Here is a 21,198-nt window from a genome sequence, read left to right as displayed (position 1 = left end):
AGGGAGTCAATGCTCCCTGCATTCCATGGCCCCGGGCACTGCTATACGCTTTCCCCCCACTTCCAATAATACTGAAAGAAACTGATAGAGGAGAGGGTGGAGATCCTACTCCTGGCACTACACTGGCCAAGATTTCCATATTCGTGGACCTGGTCAGTCTGTCAATAACCAGGCCATACCATGGAGGATCTCTTGAGACAGAATAGCTCTCAGTCGGGGAGCCCTGCTTCATCCAGATCCGCAGTGGTTTCAGCTAACCATTTGGCACTTGAAAGATCAGCCCTAAGCCAACTCAAGTGCTCCAGTAAAGTCATACAAACATTACAGGCCTTTATGAGGCCTTCAACTAACAGAATCTACAGTGCCACTTGGAACCCTTTTGCAGCTGGTGCTTCAGAGAATATATTGATCCAACTGATGTATCAGTGACCCAAATCTTGGAGTTTCTACAGGAGGGACTGGACAAGGGCCTATCCCCCAACACCATACACAGGCAAGTGGCAGCTTTTTTTAAAAAAAAAACAAGTTTTATTGATTTTACAAACAAACAAAACAAAGCATCATTAAACATTAAAAACATAAAACCTCTTTCCGTTGTAGATCTTTACAAGGCAGGTAACATATTGCTTTATATCACGTACTTATAATTTATCCCATTTCCATATAAACACGTAAATTCCCTTTACCAAATTCCACATTGTTTCTCTTTAATCATTATTCAATCATATTTCCTTTCTAATTTATCTGGTATTCAGTCATCACATTTATATTTTCCTCTGGCTTGTTTATAATTATTCTCATCTAGTCTTCCTCCGAGATTTTATTATTTAATTCTTAATTAAACACACACACATAAGACATAAACATAAAAACATAAAACTTTCTTCTAGAAAGTAACTTGGCCCCAGATTACCTCTTTTTGTATGGACTTCAATTGAATTCATGCTCTTCTTATATACCATTACCCTTCTTATTTACCATTCTATATCTATTATATAACTCCTCTCCACTTTTGCCTCATCTTAATTCTGTTTTATATATTTAATCTTGCTTTAAAGAAAAATATTTTTATATCTTTTGTCCATTTCTCCATTTACATCTGTCTCATTTCCAATTTAAAAAAGAATAGTTTCCCCTGGAATCACTAATCGGAGTATGATGCCTTTCTATCATTCCCCTGAATTAAAATTTAAAATAACACCTGAATCCCAATCAGATTCTGCTTAGTACATTCTACTATTTCAGAAACCAATACTACAATAATAAATCCATAACAGTCAACACATTAGTCCATTAAACTCTATATTTAAACTAATATTTTAAACATTCCCTTTAGTATTTTATTAAAACTTAATATCATTCATTATTAAACCTTTTAAAATTATACCTTGATATTTTAGTCTTTTATTAGATCTTAAAAGGTTCTGATTATCTACTTATAATACAAATACCACTATTACAATACTCATGTGTACTTTGCAGAATCCCCCCCCTTTTTTTTAAAAAAAAAAATCCCTTATATTACCCATTATCCCTAAAAAAAATTTCCTTTTCTCTATCTTGTTTTATACCTTTGTAACTTTTTTCCCCCTTTTCCCTTTCCTTGTTAGCCCGCCTAAACTTTTTACCCCCTCCTCTCCAAACCTCTGCCTTCTTGATTTCCCCTTTCTGTTGCATTCCTCTTTCCTTTTGCTTTCTAGCATTCTGTTGTTTTTGCATCTTCTTTTTCTCTTTCATAAACATTTTTTTATTTCTTAAGTCCTTCCTTTTCGCTCCTCTCTTTCTCCTTTCTTTCTTAGTCACACCGTTTAGTTCATTAAAAATGGCTTCTTCTTCCTCGGCTTCTTCCAGCTGTTGTTTAATTTGCTGACACATGACAAGCGCCATATCTAGGAAACAAAGGGCTTCTCCCATAACATCTTTGCCTTCTTTCTTTATTTTTAAATATTGTTTTTTAAGTTCATCAAGAGATAGAGCCATTTTAAACTGTTTCTTCTTCTCTTTCTGTATCCTCTTCTTATTATTAAACCAATCAGTTATTTCCAAACTTAAAACAATTCCCAAAAGTCCCAAAGTCCCACAGTCATCAAACAGTCCAGGCAGAGTACAAGCTTCTTCTTTTACAATTTCTCTTCTAGGGGTGAAGTCAAATTAGGGAAAGAAAAACGTCCAATCTGTGCTTTAAGTCTTTCTTAGAATTAATTTCTATTCTCTTTATCTTCAAGGCATCTCCTCCAGCAAAGTCTTAGAGTAAAAATTTGTTTTCCCAAGCCTCTCCTTCCCACTTATAACAAAGGAGTTTAGGTTTTACCTTCTATCAAAAGGCTGGTTTCCCTTGTCCATTTGTTAATTCCATAAGGGAGGGAGAGTAACTTCCCCTTTTCGTCACTTTTCTTCGCAGCTGAAAACATCAATCGGGAACATTATAGCTTCCAAGCCAATACTTTCCCAGGTGTTAAATATGTCATTAAGGTCCCAGTTCGACCAAGAAAAGACTTTCGTTTTAAAACTCCTTCTTCCTCCTGCGCATTCTTTATCCAGTTGCCGGCTTCTTTATGGCGGCCATAAAGACCGCCGCTTCACCGTCTTGAGAGAAGGGGGTTATTGCCGGCTGGGGGGGGGGTTTGCGATAGCCCACACCCCCTGTCCGGATCCCCCCTTTCTTCAGCTGCCCCAACAGGGCAGCCTTAGCCTCCAAATCCGTCAGGATCGGAGGCACCAAGGCGGCTAGCACAACAGGGATCGCAGAGAAGGCAAATCCCTGCTGTCACCGAAGCTGACAAACCGGAAGTGTCCAGGCAAGTGGCAGCTTTGGCATCCATATTAGGCTGTGGGAAGTTGGAATCCCTCACCTTACATCCGCTAGTGCGCAGCTTCATTAGAGGCACAACTAACCTTATTCCCCCAGTGATACACAGATATCCACTTGGGATCTATCTAAAGTACTGAGGTGCTCACGACAGAACTATTCGAACCAATATGATCAATCAGCCTGCAATTCCTCACCTGAAAGGTAGCATTCCTTTGCACCCATTACCTCAGCAAGGAGAATATCAGAGTTAGCAGTCCTCTCCATGAGAGAGGACCTTTGCATAATTCACTCAAATAGGGTGATTCTAAGGTTGGACTCCACCTTTTTCCCAATGGTAAATTCATCATTTCACAGGGCACAGGAAATTATCTTACCAGATTTTTGTCCAAAGCCAAATCACAACCTAGAGAAGAAATGGCATTTCCTAGATGTTAGGAGAGCTATCCACATTTACCTAAAGAGGACAGCCTCTATTAGGAAAGCGGAATCACTGTTCATGTCATTCCAACAGAGTACGTTGAGTTTCAAAATCACACCTACAACCATAGGTTGGTGGATACGATCTTGTATCACTAAGGCTCATGAATCTCTGGCTCTACCATTACCCAAACGGGTAACAGTTTATTCGACCAGAAGCACAGCCACGACAGCCGCATGCACGCATAGGTCTCTATTGAGAACATTTGTAGGGCAGCAATGTGGTCTTCATCTCCATTCATAAGACACCATAAATTGGATGTATTTGCCTTGGCTGAGGCGGCCTTTGGCAGAAGGGTACTACAAAAAGTGCATTCAGAATTGGGAAGTCAAGACCAGACTGCTCCCTACCCTTAGGACAGCCAGCTTTGGTATATCCCACACACTAGAGAAAGAGCCTGACACAATTTTCAGTGTGCTGAAAGATAATCCAATCCCACCCTGGCAACTGTCTAGTCCAGGGAAAGTCATCACCAGCACCAATCCGAATCAAGTCAATCAAAACTGGCATGCTCAGGAAGAGGAGGCGTAACCAGGAATCTGATTGACTCAACTTCCAAGTGGAAGAGGAGTCTGTACCCACACAATTGAATTATCCTTTAGCACACTGAGAAGAAGCGTGTCAGGTAAGACCAATGCTCTTTCACATAATATATTTGTATTACTATTTTTTATCCTCATTCTGATAATAAAGGGTCCCTTTCTCATCTATTAGTCAATGTATCAATTTTTCCCCTCTCTTTTTTCAGTTTATATGCCAACCATCCTCCTGGTTTGTTTGCATTTTCAAAAAACTTTTGTTTTACACTTTTGATTTTTTGTGCCGGTTCATCTTTTTCCAATAGATTCATTTTGTGCTTTATTAGGTCTATTCGATTTTTCATTTTTTTTTTTTGATGGTTCTTTCTGTAGTTTTGATTCTAATCTTTTATGTTCTTCTAACTTTTTCTTATTTTGCTTCTTCTTGTTTTTCTTCCCAATATAAGTTACGACTAATCCCTGGGTATACGCTTTAGTGGTATCCCATACAATTTGCAAGGAAGTCTCTTCTTTCCTGTTCTCTTCAAAAAAAAAAGTCCAGTTGTTTTTCCATACTTTATATAAATTCTTGCAGTATTGCTTGGTTCAATGTCCATCTCAATTTTTTTTTGTAACAAATTTTATTAATTTTCAAAGAGAATACACAGACAAACAAAACGTAAAACATAACATAGAACATCTTTTCTAAAAACTGCTTAACAAAACAAATAAGACATCTCATTTAAGTACAACATAGTTCTAAATTATCACATTTCCACACACAATTTAATATGCATCTTATATATTCAACTTCATATCTTATTACTCTTTTCCAACTTTTCACTGTTTCTTCCTTTATTTCTGTTCAATTTTATTCATTAAACTTATACTTTCATGTATTTTATATTACTATATTTCATATTATTACTATTTCATATGTTCTTATCCAACATCATTAATCCTCAATAAACAAACATAAGTTAACAAAATACATAACATAAAAACAAAACTTCTTTTTAGAAAGCGGCTTAACCCCGGGTTATAACTTTTTGTACAGACATAAATCAAATTCATGCTCACCTTATATACTATTTCATATCTTATTTAACATTCTATATTTTCCATATGTCTTCTCCCCTCTTTTCACTCTCTTAATTCTATTTTATTTATTTAATCTCAATTTAAATCATTATACTTGTATCTTTTGTCCGTTCTTTTTCAATTATCCATTTATCTTTCTCTTTAACACAAACTTTTTCCTGTAATCACTGGTTGAAGTATGACACCTTTCTATTTTCTCCCCAAATTTAACACTTAAAATAATACATAGTTTCTATTCTGATTCTGCTTAGTACATTCTATATAACATTTTAAAATATAAAACATAATGATCTTGTAGTATATTAAAAATAATATACATAACAAATTACACATTAATTACACATTCCCTACAATATTCTATTAACAGATATTTCAAATACAAATACTAGAATACAATCTTGTGTACTTTTGCAGAATCTCTTTTTAGATTATGTTTTACCCTTTATCTCTGAAAAAAACCTGTTTATTAGCATCTTGTTTTAAGCCTTTATAACTTCCCTTCACTTTTTCCCTTCGTTCCTTGTCAAATCTAACCTTTTTACCACCACCCCCCAATCTCCAGCCTTTTAGTCTCCCCTCTCTGTTGTATTCCTCTTTTCTGTTGCTTTCTGACATATCGATTTTTCACCTTACTTTTCCCTTTCTTGGTTGTTTTTTTAGAACTTAAATTCTTCATTTTCTTCTCCTTTTTACCCTTTTCTTTCTCATTTAAAATCATATGTCCATTAAAGATGGCTTCTTCTTCATCATCCCAGCCTTTTTCTTGTTGCATTTCCTGATAAGTAGAAATCGCCATTTCTAAAAAGCAAAGGATAGATCCAAAGGAACCCTTGCCCTCTTCTTCTTTTAATTTTTCAAATTGCATTTTCAGTTCTTCAACAGATACCATTGTGAAAAAATTTTTTTAAACAATCCAAATGTTTTCTTAGTCTTTCAAAAGATAGTTCACAAAAGTCCCAAAGTCATCAAGCAATCAAAGTCAGCACAATCAGCACAGTCTGTTTCATTTAGCACTTTCTTCTACTTTCTCTTCCTGGGGTAGAATTCAGTTACACAATTCCAAGGTATTTTTTGGAAGTTTTATTGCAATTTAATCTCTAATCTTATAAAACTCCAAGCAGTCTCCTTAACAAACGTTGGTATAAATCATTTACCTCTCTTCCTTCCCACTTAAAGCAAAAAGATTTTAATTTTTAAATGTCAGTGTTTAGAAATCTAATGTCCCCTTGGCTTTAATTTTCAAAGTAAATACCTTCTGCTGCCAAAGTGGGTATTTCCGATTTCCATCTGCTGTCTCCGTGGGAAGGAAAGTGAGGAGGAAAAAAAACCTTTCCCTTTACTTTTCACCGCAGCTTAACGATCTTCTGGGAAACAATATATCACTTAAAGAGCCAAAGTTCCAGGGTATTCAGATGTTAATTGTCGTCCCGGTTCAGCCAAAAGCCTTCTCTTTCTTCACTTCCTCCTGCACACAACTTGTCCAGCTGAGAGGTTCTTTGTGGCGGCCATTGCTGACTGCCGCTCCACCACCTTTGGAAAAGGGAGTTAAGCTGGCTGGGAAAGAGGGGTGCGATATCCCCCGACCCCTGCCTGGATCTCCCCTCTCTTCAGTTATCCCTACAGGATAACTATAGCCTCATAATCGAATTGGATCAAAGGCACTCCAACAGCGAGCGCAGCAGGAATCGCGCACAAACGCGAATTCCTGCTGCCTCCGAAGCCTGTCAAACCGGAAATCCAATGTCCATCTCAGTTTTTGTTTTTGTCCTTTCCACATAACTTTTACAGGATTATGATCTGCCCAAACATTGGGTTCTATTTCTATCATTTGTACACGTTTTCAATTCTGATGACATCTATACCATGTCTATTCTTGACCAAAATTTATGTCTATTTGAATAAAATGAGTATTGATTTTTCTTGAGGTGTGTTTCTCTCCATATGTCTTGGTTCCTATTTCTTCCATCATTTTAAAAAAGGTTTTAGGGAGTGTTTTCCTAGCTTTTTTACCTGTTTTACTACTCTTATAATCAAGTTTTATATCTACAATTGCATTGAAGTCTCCTACCACACAAATATTTTCATATTGCAATTCTATAATTTTCTTACAGAGTTTTCCATAAAACTCTTCTTGTTTATTATTAGGTGCATATATTGCTATCAGCAATATCTGTTTATGATTCATTGTTACCTCCATCATCAATTTTGTATCTTCATTTGCAAAAAATTGTCTAGCAGTTATTGTTTAATATATAGTACCACCCTCCTTTTCTTTTGCTGTGCTAGTGATCAGTGGGTAGATTTTTGAATGTGTGTTTTCAAGCCATTGTTTTAGTTCACATTTTTTTTATTTTGCACTAAACATTGAAAATGTCTAAAATTCATATATATGTGTGTATGCTTATGCATGGATTCTAGAAAATAAATGGAACAACTAATAGTAGCTGTAATATAAATTAATAATATAAGTAATATAGTAATATATATAACTAATAATACTATTACAGTAATAGATATAACTAATAGTAGCTATGATATAAATTTGAAGTAAAAGGATTCCAGGTTTTGGGAGCCATGGTGGCACAGTGGTCAGAATGCAGTATTGAGAGAGACTTGTAGCTTCATGCAAGGAAAGCAGCAGAAGTAGCAGATGTCTTTCTTTCTCTTCCCCAAATTCCGCTAGAAATGAGTCTTTGTGAGACTTGTTGCGCTGGCGCAGCCTCTTGGAGCAGGATGCATTGCAGGGTCCCAAAGACTTGTTTCTGGCAGAGTTTGGGGGAGAGAAAGAAAGACTTCTGCTGCTTTCCTTGCATGCAGCCAAAAGCAAATGTAGAAAGAAGTGAAAAGAATCAGACCGATGGCCAGGTGAGGTGAGTGGTGCAAGTTTCCCCCTTCCGCCCTTTCCCCCCTCCCCTCATTACCTCGTGTTGTTCGCAGTGCAAGTGACGCAAGCCTTGTGTTCCAGCGGGCCATGTGGGAGGTACAGCCTTGTGTTCCCGTACAACCTGGATTAATTGCTTTGGGGTGACATTTCTCTGTGGACCACCAAAATGTTGTCGTGGACCACCAGTGATCCCCGGCCCACTGGTTGGCGACCACTGATTTAGAGAATGCTGTAAGCATTGTGTAGCAGAATATAACTCTTAAGTGCTGCTGTTATTAAAGATTAATTCTGGATGTTTTTTTCTCTTACACCTTCTAATAGAACATATTTGGTTTAACAAAAATCAAAATGAAACTCTGATTTTTATGCACAAAAGTGATTGTACAAAGTAAGAGATTTCTATAACATTTATTTTCTTCATTTGCAAAGAAACAATTTATAAATTATAATCCTCACAGTGGTATCAATTCAATTTTCTTTACAAAGCAGGAAAGTGTTAGATTTGTCTATTTTCCACCTTTCAAATTTTGAAAAGTTAATTGTTACTTTTGGTCAGAACCTTAAAGCATGATTTCTAAAGCCTCTTAAGACCTTGTTAGAAACAGGTAAGTATTGTGGTTTGAAAGAAGGATGAGAAACAAATTAAATAAATATCTGCATAATAATATATAATTATACCGTACTTACAGTTACCAAAGACAATTCTTTTAGTTCCATTATAAGAGTTCCATGTAAAATTTTACATATTCGGCATTTAACTACGATTCAGAATATCATTTAATAAATATTCATTGACTTGTTGGAAAGACTACTTTTTTTAAAAAAAGTTTCTGTGGTGACTTGTGATAAAGTTCAAAATTCTGGAGAAATATTTTTTGAATCAACTTATTTCTAAAAGAAAAATCAAATGTCCCCCCAGATTTAGGTCTGTTATTTGTATTTGATGGAATAAGACAATTATTAAATAAGAAATTGATTACATTTTTTTATATTGTCAGCTGACTAAATCACTGCTCAACACTAAAGATATTTGTATTCGTTTTCAGGTCAAACATTGTTTGGAAAAAATGGGTGAATGCTATGCTTAAAACGTGTTCTTAAAAATAAATATGATAGACAAATGGAATGAAGAAATATTCTTACACAAGGTGCTTTTATTTCTTATGCTAGTAATTAGCATAACTAATCAGAATTTGTGGAAAATAATATAGATTTGTAAGTGAGTGGCTGGTGACCTTGTGAAGAAGTTCACTTTCCACTCGAGCTTGAGAGTTCAGTCCTAGGTTCAACTCTGCATTGGGATCAGGAAGGGCATCTGGCAAGTAAACGCTCAGCTCCATCCAGGCGCCCCAATGCTACTCTGAATTAAGGGGTTACGGGATCATAAGTTTTTTTATTCTAGATTTATAAGTAAATATGTACAAAATTTGTTGGGTGTGTAAAACTTTTCAATGAAACAAAATTAAGCCTAAAATCTACATATAAAAACATTTATGGGGGAAGGTATACCAGTAGTTCTCTATGGACAGTTTTACCCAAAATGGGAAGAACATGCCAGTTTAAGGCAAAACTATCTTAAAATGTAGTCACATGTCTGCATGATGCTACAAATGGCTATAAATACAGCCTGGTTGCTGAACCCTCTAAATGCAGTCATGTGATCATGGTTTGAACAGCTGTCAGAACCTTGGATCCAGGTTGTAAGTACTCTCCGAAATGTCTGTCATAACCTCGAACATTCGTGAAGTAACCAGTTGTAAATAGAAGACTATTTGTCTGTATCCACCTAAATTTGTTCTGTAGCCTTCATTAAAATGCTTTGGCATAGTAGAACAAGTGAATAGGGCTCAAAATATGTTGTAAACATCAGAATGTTTAGTTTTCGCCATTCTATAGATTGGTGTATACCAGTTCAAATAAAATACTTATTAAACAATTCTAATGTGCCATACTCTATCTTATTTTGATACCTTGAAGCATATATAGGAAAAGGATTATGTCATTGAAGAGACTTTGAATACGCTTTAGCGCAGTCTAGTGTCTATTTTAAATCCTTCTAGTAAACTTAAACTATTTGGTTTGCTCAAATCTTGGCAACTGACTTTCATGTACAGTTGCCGTGCTGAATTGCAGTTATATGACCCTGGGGACAGTTGTCGGAACTTTGAATCTGGATCATAAGTAGCTCTGGGGATATTTGTCCTAAGTCAAGGGCTACCTGTATTCTACATGTCAAAGTCTCCTTCAAGTTAAGGTAGTCTCCTGTGATTTGTTTGGATACATCTGTGGAATTGTCTTAGCAAAAGTATATAAGGGATTTGCTATTGCTTCTGAGTTTTTTTGTTTTGTTTTGACTTCTGAGTTTACCATACAGTCCTAATATTTTCTGATGGTCCTCGTTAACATTTTAGATCAGCTGAGGTTGGCTGGACACATATATTTTACTTACATATTGAAATAGAATCTTATCAAGAGAATCAATAGGGAACCACTATTTAAAACTAACCCAGTATTGGACATAGATTAACATTTCTAAATGCTCTGTGATTATACAGTATTATTTTTACAATGCCAAATGATGTTTTCCTGAAATCTAAAACACACAAGAGAGAAGAAAGATGGTTGGGTCATGAAATTGAATCTTATGGAGTAAATTCATTTATTCTAATTGTTTAATTCTGGAGAAATATAGTATTTCCTTGATTATTTTGGACTCTTGTTGGATTTATAAGAAATAAAGAGAATGTTTTTCCTCAAATGACATTTTTATATCTTCAGGATAATATTTAAAATAATTCATTATATATTGAATTATCTTTCAGATTATGCAATGGTCTCTGCAAGATGGCTTGTTCTTGAATTGGAGCTTTTTAAAACAGATCTACGCTGGTACTTCAACTTTATTAAGCGGACTATAAGTTTTTCTCTCTCAACAACTACATAAGCAGACAAAATTGCAAAAATCTGCCCTGTTTCGAGTATGACAGCCACGACTCGTGGCTCTCCAGTAGGAGGGAATGACAGTCAGGGACAGGCTCCTGATGGACAGTCTCAGCCTCCTATCCAGCAGAATCAGGTATATTAAATATGTCTTTGCAATGTACGTGCTTTCACCTGAATATAACAGTCGAAAGTTTTAATTAGTTCTTTTACAATTCTTGCTGTTATATGAAATTCAAAATTGGTAATTGGGGCCACTGTTGGCTGCAACTATAGATAATCCTTGCTTAATGTCCATTCAGCAACTGTTCTAAATGTTAAGTGCTAAATGTGTGGGACATAACAACAGGTCCTAATAGTTGTGGCCATCGTAGCTTGCCTGGGTCATATAGTGATTTGGACCTTTGGCAACTGGCTTGCAGTTACAATGTTGCAGTGTCCTGTGATCACATGATTTCCATGTCCAACCTTTACTGCTGGCTTCTGATAAAGTCAATGGGAAAGCTGTCAGGAAATCACAGATCGTAATTGTGTATCTGTGGGAGGCTGTATCTGCAAGGATTGGCCTAATTACAGCAACTAGGATTCCTAGAAATGTTGTCATAAGTTGATGCAGTGATATGACATCATTATGACCATGTCATTTATCAATGGAGTTCCTAGTCCTGATAAAGTTTGATAAGTGAGAACTATCTCAATGTGATTTATTTTTAAAAAATATTTACAAATTAAAATACCCAATAAACTAGGCTCCAGAAGTTCTGATTGGATTTGCTAATTAAATGTTTCTCTTTTCTATGACTCTGCTTTGTTCACTGCCAAAATGAGAATAGATATGCATTTTAATTGTTCAGTATAATGTAATCAAACTTGCTCTATAAGAAGGGTAACTGTGTTACAGTAAAAGTAACGCATTTAGTGGACTGGGAAGATTGTTAGCATTTCTGACAATATGAATGCTTCTATACCAGGGGTGTCAAACTTAATTTAATTGAGGGCCACATCAGGATTGTGTTTGACCTGGGGGGAGGGGTGTGGTGGGGGGCATGACCAGCTCAACATCACTCGTGTTGGGGGGAACCTGTGGTGGCCCAGGCGGGGCTGTGGGAGAATCCATTATCTCCAGTGGAGGAAGGCAAGACCAGTTATTGTGCCAAACAGTTGTCCTCCAGAAGAGCCTTGCCATCCCTCTCAGGCCACGCAGAGGACCCCCGGACAATGGTGCACACTGTCCATAGTACTAGGCATTGGAGGGCAAGTGCCCAGCCTGGCCCTTGATCTCCCAGGTCACTGGGACCCCACAGCCCAGCCCAGTCCAGCCCCGCTTACCAGAGGGGGTGCCCAGCTGCGCTGACCTTCTCTTCGAGGCTGCTACTGCTGTTCTCCCTATTCTTGGCCAGGTTGTTCATAGTGTGTGCAGGAGGCAAAGAGTGTGGGTCAGAGGGAGGCCCACTCCCCCTCCACACAAGGAGATCCGGCTATGTATCCAAAGCAACCTCAGCGATAAAATGGGAGACCACCAGGAGAGGTCAGGAGGCAAAGACAAAGGGATGGTGAAAGAGCAGCAGGGCTGCTGGTGGCCAAGTGCTTCCTTCAGACCCTCCCTCCCTCTCATTATAATCTTCCTTCCTTTCCCTCTTTCCTTCTTTTTCCCTCCTTGCTCTCTTTCCTTCTTTTTCTTTGTCTTTCTTCTTTCCCTTACTCCTTTCCTATCCCTTCTTGGATGCTCAAATGCAAAAAGGGGAACCATTTCTCCTTTTGTTTTGTTTTGCTTTTTGTTTGCTTTGCTAGCTCTGTGCCAGTGAAAACTGAGTTTGGGGGGGGCGCAGCCTCCCTTGGCCTCATTTTTTACCTCGATGGTCTCCTGCAGCCCTCTGCTAATGAAAACAAAGCTCGGGGGCTACGCACCACCACCGCCCCAAGTTCCATTTTTGGCAGCAACAGCCTCCTGCAGCTCTCTGCCAGCACAGGCACCCCGGGCCCTGTTTTTGGCCACAACTGCCTCCTGCGCTGGCAGAGAAAACAACTTCGGGGAACTGCGCATGGCCTTTTGAGCTCTCTTTTCACTGGCCTAGGCACTGCGGGCCGGTCCTTTGCTGTTTCCAGGGCAGCCCCATGAGCCAAATCTAAGTACCCTGTAGGCCAAATACAGCCCGTGGGCCTTGAGCTTGACACTCCTGTTTTATGCTAACAGAGAAATAATTGAGCTAAGGTAAACACTATAAATCATACAAGAAACAATGAGGCAATCTGCAGGGCTTAAGAGAGAAACAGTTGTAGATGGTATAATTTTTTGTTCACCTGGACACTTGCTTGGCATGCAAAGTATTTAGATACATGAGAGTCTGAACCTAAGCTTTATCAAAGATTTCTTTTGTGTAGATAGCACAAGTGCTATTTCATTTGTTAGAAATGAACCTAAATAGACCCTAAAATGACTATATTCTTCAGCAATCAATATTAGAAAAAGGTATTGTATTAAAATTCCATTGATTTTGGAAAGAAATACTGTTTTAAATAACAAATTTAGTATCTTGCAAAAAGAAAAAATAATATATCTGGATACTATTATGGCAGTCAAAAGTTATAAAACAAAAGCTTGGGATAAATGAAGTCAAAATAAACACTACTTGTTGCAGTGGAATGAGAGTGGTATATGTATTCATATGGTTGTAGGAAGAATAAGTAGGTCTGTCATTGACCACAGTTTGAAGTATTACCACATGGTTAGGTTTTAATGCAATCTTGAATATAAAAAATTAAGAAGAAAACAGTAATCAACCTTCCTAGCTTTTCCAGAATCTCAATGTTTAGTCATGTTTAAATGATCATATGAATCTATAAACAAAAACAATGGAATTTGAATAGTTCATAGAACTCTATAGCTTCCATTTCAGACTTCTTCACCTGATTCTTCAAATGAGAATTCCCCAGCTACTCCCCCTGATGAACAGGGTCAAGGTGATGCCCCACCACAACTTGAAGATGAAGAGCCTGCATTTCCACACACTGATTTGGCAAAATTGGATGACATGATCAACAGGTTTTTTAAAAATATTTTTGTAATTTTCAAAAGTTTTAACAGTTGTACGGTTAACTTCTGTTGGCATTTTGGATATATATTTAAAGCTATGTATTTTGTAGCTTTTAAACAAATACATCCACTTCTTGTTTACCAACTACCTTGGCTATTGATTATTTGAAATATGACAAACAGTAAAAAAAAAACTTTCCAACAATGTGTACATTTATGACCAAATTTTATATTCATGACAACAATGCATGCTGAAATAAGAGTAATGCGTAGCTGTATGAGAACTTATTTGAATGAAATGACAGAAACCCAATGATCTTCACAGCATCTATATTCTCTCAGTTATGTATTCACTTCGTTGGAGCAGAACTCAGTTGCTAAACTTGGAGTGCACATAAAACTTGAATTGTTTACAAAGAACAATATCAAATTATGGCAGAGTTTTTCTAAGTGTTTCTGAATTTATGACTCAATGTATTTGGGATTCATGAGTGAGGAATTGACAGCCCATGTACTTGGGACACATGAATGAGGAAAACCTAGATGTAATGTAAAATTATGTTCTTATGTTTTCCTAGACCTCGATGGGTTGTTCCTGTGTTACCCAAGGGAGAGTTAGAAGTTCTTCTAGAAGCTGCTATTGAGCTTAGTAAAAAGGGTAAGCTGAAAAAACATTAAGAAAAATTGATACAATTAATATTCCTGGCTACATGTTAAAATGGTTTACCTGTATGAATTGGTAATAGTCTTAAATAGACACTACCTTAATGCCTATTCATTCCTGTTTCTTTTGTAACCCTTCAAAAACATTTAGTTTTCATAAGTCTACTTTCCATCCTCAACTATTACTCTTTGATTATTTTTTCTTCCAAGTTTTCCGATTTTTCACATTAAAAATAGTATATTTTAGATTTACTAAAGAAACTAACACTTTTATTCCATTTTTATAGATACTTAAGGCTACAAAGTGTTCTAATAAGGGTTTTAAAGGGTTAGATTTTGAATGATCTGTTGTCATTCAACATGTTTTGAGGATTGAATTTCCATAGAAATAATTTTATTGTTTTTTACACAGGTCTTGATGTTAAAAGTGAGGCATGTCAGCGATTTTTCCGAGATGGGTTAACAATTTCTTTCACAAAAATACTTACAGATGAGGCAGTGAGTGGCTGGAAATTTGAAATTCATGTAAGTTGGAGTTACCTATTCATAAATATATGATAATAAGCCAATCCAGTGTGCTAAGAAAGGAGATTTAATTTCCCAAGCCCCCTGGCTTTTTAAACCAATAATTACCAAATTTTTGAATAGGGAAATACTTTTAATATTAAACTTTTTGTAGCTTTTTTATGATAGTATTGTATACATGTTGTATGTGTATATGGATTGACGATGTGATATGAAAACATACAGAAGGAAAATATGGGATGTAACATGCACAGAGAGTCATTATAGGATACCTGGGTAGCTGTGTGAAAGACAGAGAGAACAGCAGGAGCTCATAGAGAACAGCTGTGCCAAAGTGAGGACATTTATAAGAAGTTTACAGGATAGCAGGTAGGCGCAATGCAAGATCCTGACCCAGAATAGATGCACAGATATACATAAAGGAATTTGCTTGCAGACTTTGCTTTAAATCAGGGATCTCCAACCCCCTGGCTATGGCCCACTACTGACCCTTGAGCTGTTCAGAACCAGGCCGCGGACGTAGTGGGTGAGAGTGTACACTCCCACTTGCATAAGTAGCAGTCGAGCGCATGTGCATACAGCATGTGCCTATAGCATGTGCCTGCTGTTCGCACAAATGGAGCTGTGTGTGCACACTTGCCCACTGCTCACAAGGAGCCATTCCTCCACCACCACCGGCCACTGAGCCACAAAGCTGGAAAGGTTGGGGAAATCTGCTTCAAATGGCTCAAATACAGGCAGCGGCAGACAGAAAATTTTGCTATCACGGTCATATTTGAGCAGTCCCCCAGATCTTTGGAAATTTGATGGTAAAGTTTTCAGTAATCAGAGTCCAAAGCAAGAGACAGAAGCATCATTGGGCAGAGTACAAGGGCTTCGATATCATAGGTAGGTAATCAGCTAGTTGGAGTCCCAAGGAGCAGATTTTCCACAGGTTTGAGCTCAGGTCACAGACTTCTGAGTACCATTGCGGTTTTTCTCAACAAGAGAAGTCAAGTTTCCTCCATTGCAAAAAGTGCATTCTAGGTCTGGATGGTTTTTCCAGTTCCTCATCCTATAGGAGGGGGCACAGCTGATTCTGGTGATTGCTGAGTATACCAGCCTCATGTCATTGTATACTCAAAGCTTTCACAGGCTTCACTTAGCAAGTTCCTCTGAGTCATAGCTGACTATGACATGCAGGAACAGTGCCATTAATGAGAAAATGCATACACTGTCTATGCCAGATGGAAGAGAAGTGTCATCAAAGGGTTGCCTTTGATCTGCTGGTATTTTTGTTTACAATTTTCTACCTAGGCAGTGGAATATTATTTGGTCAGTGGTTATGAAAAGAAGAGCAGTGTGACTGTGTTTTGTTTTATTTGCCATGTTTGGTGCGTGTCACAGATCCCTTGTAAAAATTCTGCAGTTCCTCAGGAACCCATGAGTTTGGTAATTGTTAGTCTAAATCTAAAACACATTGCACTATAGCATTGTGTTTATTACTGTAATAAGATTAGTGGCAGAATTTGAATACAAGGCAGCATATCTAAAATCATTTTCTTTTAAATAGAGATGTATCATTAACAACACCCATCGCCTTGTTGAACTTTGTGTGGCAAAGCTGGCCCAAGATTGGTTTCCTCTTCTTGAACTTCTTGCAATGGCCTTAAATCCTCATTGCAAATTCCATCTTTATAATGGTACACGTCCCTCAGAAACTGTTCCTGCTGGAGCTCAGCTAGCTGAAGATGAACTTTATGCTCGTCCTCCAGACCCACGGTCACCAAAGGTATGCTGATTGAAATTGGAACTATAGGTGAAATCTCTGAAAAGTAATTTCCAGAGATAAGGGAAAACTACAGAAACTCGATTTCTTTTGGTTTATTATTTGAGTCAGAAAAACTAGAATTTGTGCATTTATTTCAACAGAAGCCTATGCAGAGGGTTTTTAGAATATGATTTCAGTCTGATATTTAAATAATGATATTGACAATTTTGATAATTCAGCTTCCCTTTATACCGCAAGTAGTACTTTTTCAGAGTATTAAATTGAATAAAAGTGATTGTGGACAAAACACTTGAATGCTTGAATTTTTGTTATTAATGCAATTTAATAAATTTATTTTAGCTAAATTAGATTATGGAACCTAACATAAATAGATTTTTAAAGATAATCATTCTGCCTTTGTTTCTGACAAAAATAAAATACTTATTCTGCCTTTGAATGTCATAATTAAAGACTGGGTTTCAGGTGATATAATTTTTCAAATTTCAATAAAGTTTAAAGGATAGGTAAAGGTAAAAGAACAATAATTTAAAGATACTGGCATCCAATTTCAATCAAATATGTTGAGCAACGTCTGTGATGTAAATACATGTTTTGATGATAGAAATTACTTGTAAAGGAGAAAACATTGTTTTTTAGGGTTGGCTAGTAGATCTCATCAACAAGTTTGGCACCTTAAATGGGTTTCAAATTCTACATGATCGTTTTATGAGTGGATCAGCACTGAATGTTCAGATTATTGCAGCTCTCATCAAGTAAGTTCTTCTAAGGAAGTGTTTGGAATTTGTCATTGAACAACAGTAACTCATTTTAATTCAAATCACTTTTCTGTATATTTTATGATAAAGTTACTATTATATGCACATGTTTCCACACTTCTCAAAATGCAAAGAAGATTGCACAGTTCTGAAATATAAGAACATGAGAATACATAATATTAAAAAGTAAACTTGGAAGGTAGTTTATAACCAATAGTGGATTTGCTCCAGTAGAAAACATTTCTTCTCTTAACTAATCAGAACACCTGTTTTTTTTAATCTATTCCCATTTGCTGTCAAAAATAGTTTTTTACTGCAAAAGAGGTAATTTAGAGATTGTTCATATCAGATTGTCTCAATTAAAGATTTTTTTTAAAATACAGTCATTGATGGCTACAATTCAGATTGCTAAACTATAAATTGCACGCACTCCTAAAATACTCTGAATCTTATTTGTCAGCCCTAATGTTACATTTAAAATTTTGAACTCTTTTAAGTCTTTGATAGTATATGAAAAAGTTTGTGTTGCAATTGATACTACTTAAAACAAAAATTATATGTATTGTACTGCAAAATGAAGAGAACCTTATTTTGTAATTCTGATCTAAATGCACTGTATTTAGTTTGTTTGACAAAATTAATCAACTTCTTATTTTTTTAATCTCTTTATTCTAATTCTTGCTATCTAGGAGCTTTAGTGATTTAAAGTTCCTTAATGTACAAACTACATTAGTGTATGGAGTGTGATGGCTTGGTGGTTAAAGACACTGAGCTTATCAGTTAGAAAGCTGACAGCCCAAGTTCGAGTCCTGCTGCATGATGGGGTGAGCTCCTGTTATTTAGCCCAGCTCCTGCCCACCTAGCAGTTTGAAAGCATACTAATGTGAGTAGATAAATAGGTACCACTTTGGTGGGAAGGCAACAACATTTATGCAACTTGCCATATAGTCATGCTGGCCATATGACCACGAAAATGTCTTTGGACAGTGCTGACTCCTTCAGCTAAGAAACTGAGATGGGCACCACCCTCTAGAGTCGGACATGACTGGAGAAGGAAAACCTTTACATTAGTTTGTAGAAAGACTTTGATATTTCTTTTCATTTTAATTAAGCAAGTAGAATTGTGCAGTAAACTTTGCTTTGGGCAGAGTTCTACAACCTTAAACATTCAAAGAGCCAGTTTCACACAGAAAAGAAAATACCGGGAGTCACAAAACCTAGCCAACTCGACATCACTCACCCCCACCCAGTCACATGACACCCCCAGCCACACCTACTCAACCGGTCATTAGGACAGATAACTGGTTGTTAAAAAACAACGGGAACCACAAAACCCTCTCCCCTCCCTCTGTATCTCTCCCCCTCTGTATCTCTCTCCCTATGTCTGTCTCTCCCTCTTTCTCCCCCTCTCTCTGTATCTCTCTATGTCTCTCTCCTCTCCCCCTCTCTGTATCTCTGTCTCCCTCTCTCTGCCCCCTCTCTCTGTGTCTCTCTATGTCTCTCTTTCCCCCCATCTCTATCTCCCCCCTCTCTGTGTCTCTCTGTCACTCTCTATCCCTCTCTGTCTCTGTCTCTATCTCTCTCTCCTCTCTGTATCTATGAGTGTCTCTCTCTCTATGTCTGTGTGTGTGTGTCTGTATCTCTGTCTATTTCTATCCCTCCCCCCTCTGTCTCTTCTCTCTCTCTCTCTCTCTCTCCCTCCCTCCCTCTAAGGCGAGGTTGGGCCAAGCCAGCGAGCTCTCCTTAGGGCTCTTTGCTACTCATTTTTTTTTCTTCTTGGCAACTTTTTGGAAATCTGGGCTGGCTGAAGAACGAGCGCAAGCCATGACAGAAGTTTCCCCGAAGACTACCCTCTTCTTTCTCCTCTTGCGACCCTCCCTGCCAGCTGTGGTGGGGCCAGGAGGGCACGTATGAGCAGGGAGACCCTCAAGCAAGCAGCCGGGCTCGGCCAAAGCGGAGCAAAGGCACGCGGGGCAGGCAGGTTGATCGGCTGACAGGCAAGATCTTTGGCGAGGATACTCCAGCTTTCTCTGAGCCTGACAAGCACATTGTGGTAACAGTTCTGAGCTTGAAACATGGAGGACTTTTTCCCTTTCAAAATGTTGCCTATATTGATGTATTGACATTACTGCAGATATAAATATTTATATTTATCAAATTTATTTGCTGCCCATTTCGTGGTTCAGGTCATTGAGCAGCTTATATCAAAATAAAATATTCAACAATTATAAATATAAGAATGGATTAAAAAACAAGGATTTGGAGGGCAGAGATGGGATGCCTTCTGTTAATGTAGCAACCATCTCGAGCTAACAACTTCTCTTTCAGGACTCCATGCCAGCCAGCATAGCCAGGTTTTAAGGCATTTCCTGAAGACTAAAGTGGGGGATCTTACCTTCTGTGGCAAGATGTTCCAAAGGTCAGGAGCTGTGGCAGAAACAATTCTTCTCCTGGATCCCACCAGCCAAAATGATGGGATCTACAGTAGGCGCCTTCTACCAGCACAAGTGAGGCAGGCCAATCCCATTAGGGAAAGATTGTTCCACAGATATTCTGGGCCAATGTCATAAAGAGCTTTAAAAATAATAAACTTTAATTGTACCAGGAAGCATATCGGCAGCCAGTGTAGCTCGCATAACTTGGGTGTTATATGTGCCACCTTATGAGCTTCCCAAACTGTCCACACTGCTGTGTTCTGGACCAGTTGTAGCTTCCAAACACTCTTCAAAGATAGCCCCATGTACAGCATGTGCAATAATCCAAAGGTTTTTATAGCTTTCTGTAGTGTAGAGTTTAACTTTTACATTAATTCTCAAAATATATTTAAAATTAGTTTTATTACACAAAAAAATAAACACTAATTAAATATTCATTTAAGCTTAATAGAATGCCTTTGATAAAAAATATTTATCTTGGGTACAGAAAATAATTTTTGTTACTGACATTTTCTTAATTAGATGTTATCAAAATCATTGCTGAAAGTTCTATTTTTTCTACTCCCCAAAAGTGAACATCAGAGTGACAATTGACTTATTTAAACTCTTCATTGTGATGGATGGATGCCACAGAAGAATAACTTCAGTTTCATTCTTCCATAGTATGCAACCCATCACAGTGATGAATTTATATGGGTTTATATATTTATAATTTATATGGTCTAGCATCCTGAAAATTCTTTAGTGGAGATGAAAAGATTAAAATCCCACTCTCTCACCTATGCTGTACAGTATAATAATACTGTCTTGCTAAAAATAGACTAATTTATTTTCTGTCATATTGGTGGCTTTGTGATTTGTCCACTCCTGGCTTTCCTTCTCCATTTCTTTGTTCTTCATTTTACATTCTTAAAAATTTAATGCCATTGACATTTCCTTTTTCATTTCACTTTTAGGCTCCTTAGTCATATAGCCTTGATACTCTTTTTCCAAAGTGTTCTGATTGTGGGGAAGATTGTGCCACCCCAGAACTCTTAAGTGACTTTTGCCCTGGGATTCCCTGTGCTGACTTCCAAAATTGCTTAGTTTTTTCCATGTTTTCCTGGGAACAGAATCTAGATATAGCCATGGATTTGAACTTGTGTGATATGCTGTAACCAATTGATTTCAGGTTTCATTCAATGTTGAATGCCTTGACATATCCTAAAATGAAGTTCATAGTTTCAAACTTTCCAAAGTTACTTGGAGTTATTGTAGAAGTTCTATTACCACTAACTCCAAG

The 21,198-nt window shown here is 37.3% G+C and overlaps 1 protein-coding gene across 1 annotated transcript in view; it reads left to right on the top strand.

Annotated features, from left to right (window-relative positions):
• The window catches only part of USP9X (ubiquitin specific peptidase 9 X-linked), a 189,928-nt gene that overhangs the window by 74,075 nt on the left and 94,655 nt on the right, over positions 1 to 21,198 (top strand). The window contains exons 2-7 of the mRNA XM_026713654.2: positions 10,616 to 10,869; positions 13,631 to 13,776; positions 14,346 to 14,425; positions 14,843 to 14,955; positions 16,508 to 16,726; positions 17,363 to 17,478. Of these exons, the coding sequence (XP_026569439.1) occupies positions 10,774 to 10,869; positions 13,631 to 13,776; positions 14,346 to 14,425; positions 14,843 to 14,955; positions 16,508 to 16,726; positions 17,363 to 17,478 (770 nt within the window). The 5' untranslated portion in view covers positions 10,616 to 10,773. The remainder of the gene's footprint in view (positions 1 to 10,615; positions 10,870 to 13,630; positions 13,777 to 14,345; positions 14,426 to 14,842; positions 14,956 to 16,507; positions 16,727 to 17,362; positions 17,479 to 21,198) is intronic.

The sequence above is a fragment of the Pseudonaja textilis genome, chromosome 7, assembly GCF_049901715.1.
Source record: "Pseudonaja textilis isolate UNSWEBS1 chromosome 7, rPseTex1.2, whole genome shotgun sequence".
NCBI classification, from domain to species: domain Eukaryota; kingdom Metazoa; phylum Chordata; class Lepidosauria; order Squamata; family Elapidae; genus Pseudonaja; species Pseudonaja textilis.
Note: the sequence above shows the minus strand (reverse complement) of the source record. Positions and strands in the feature narration are given on the sequence as shown.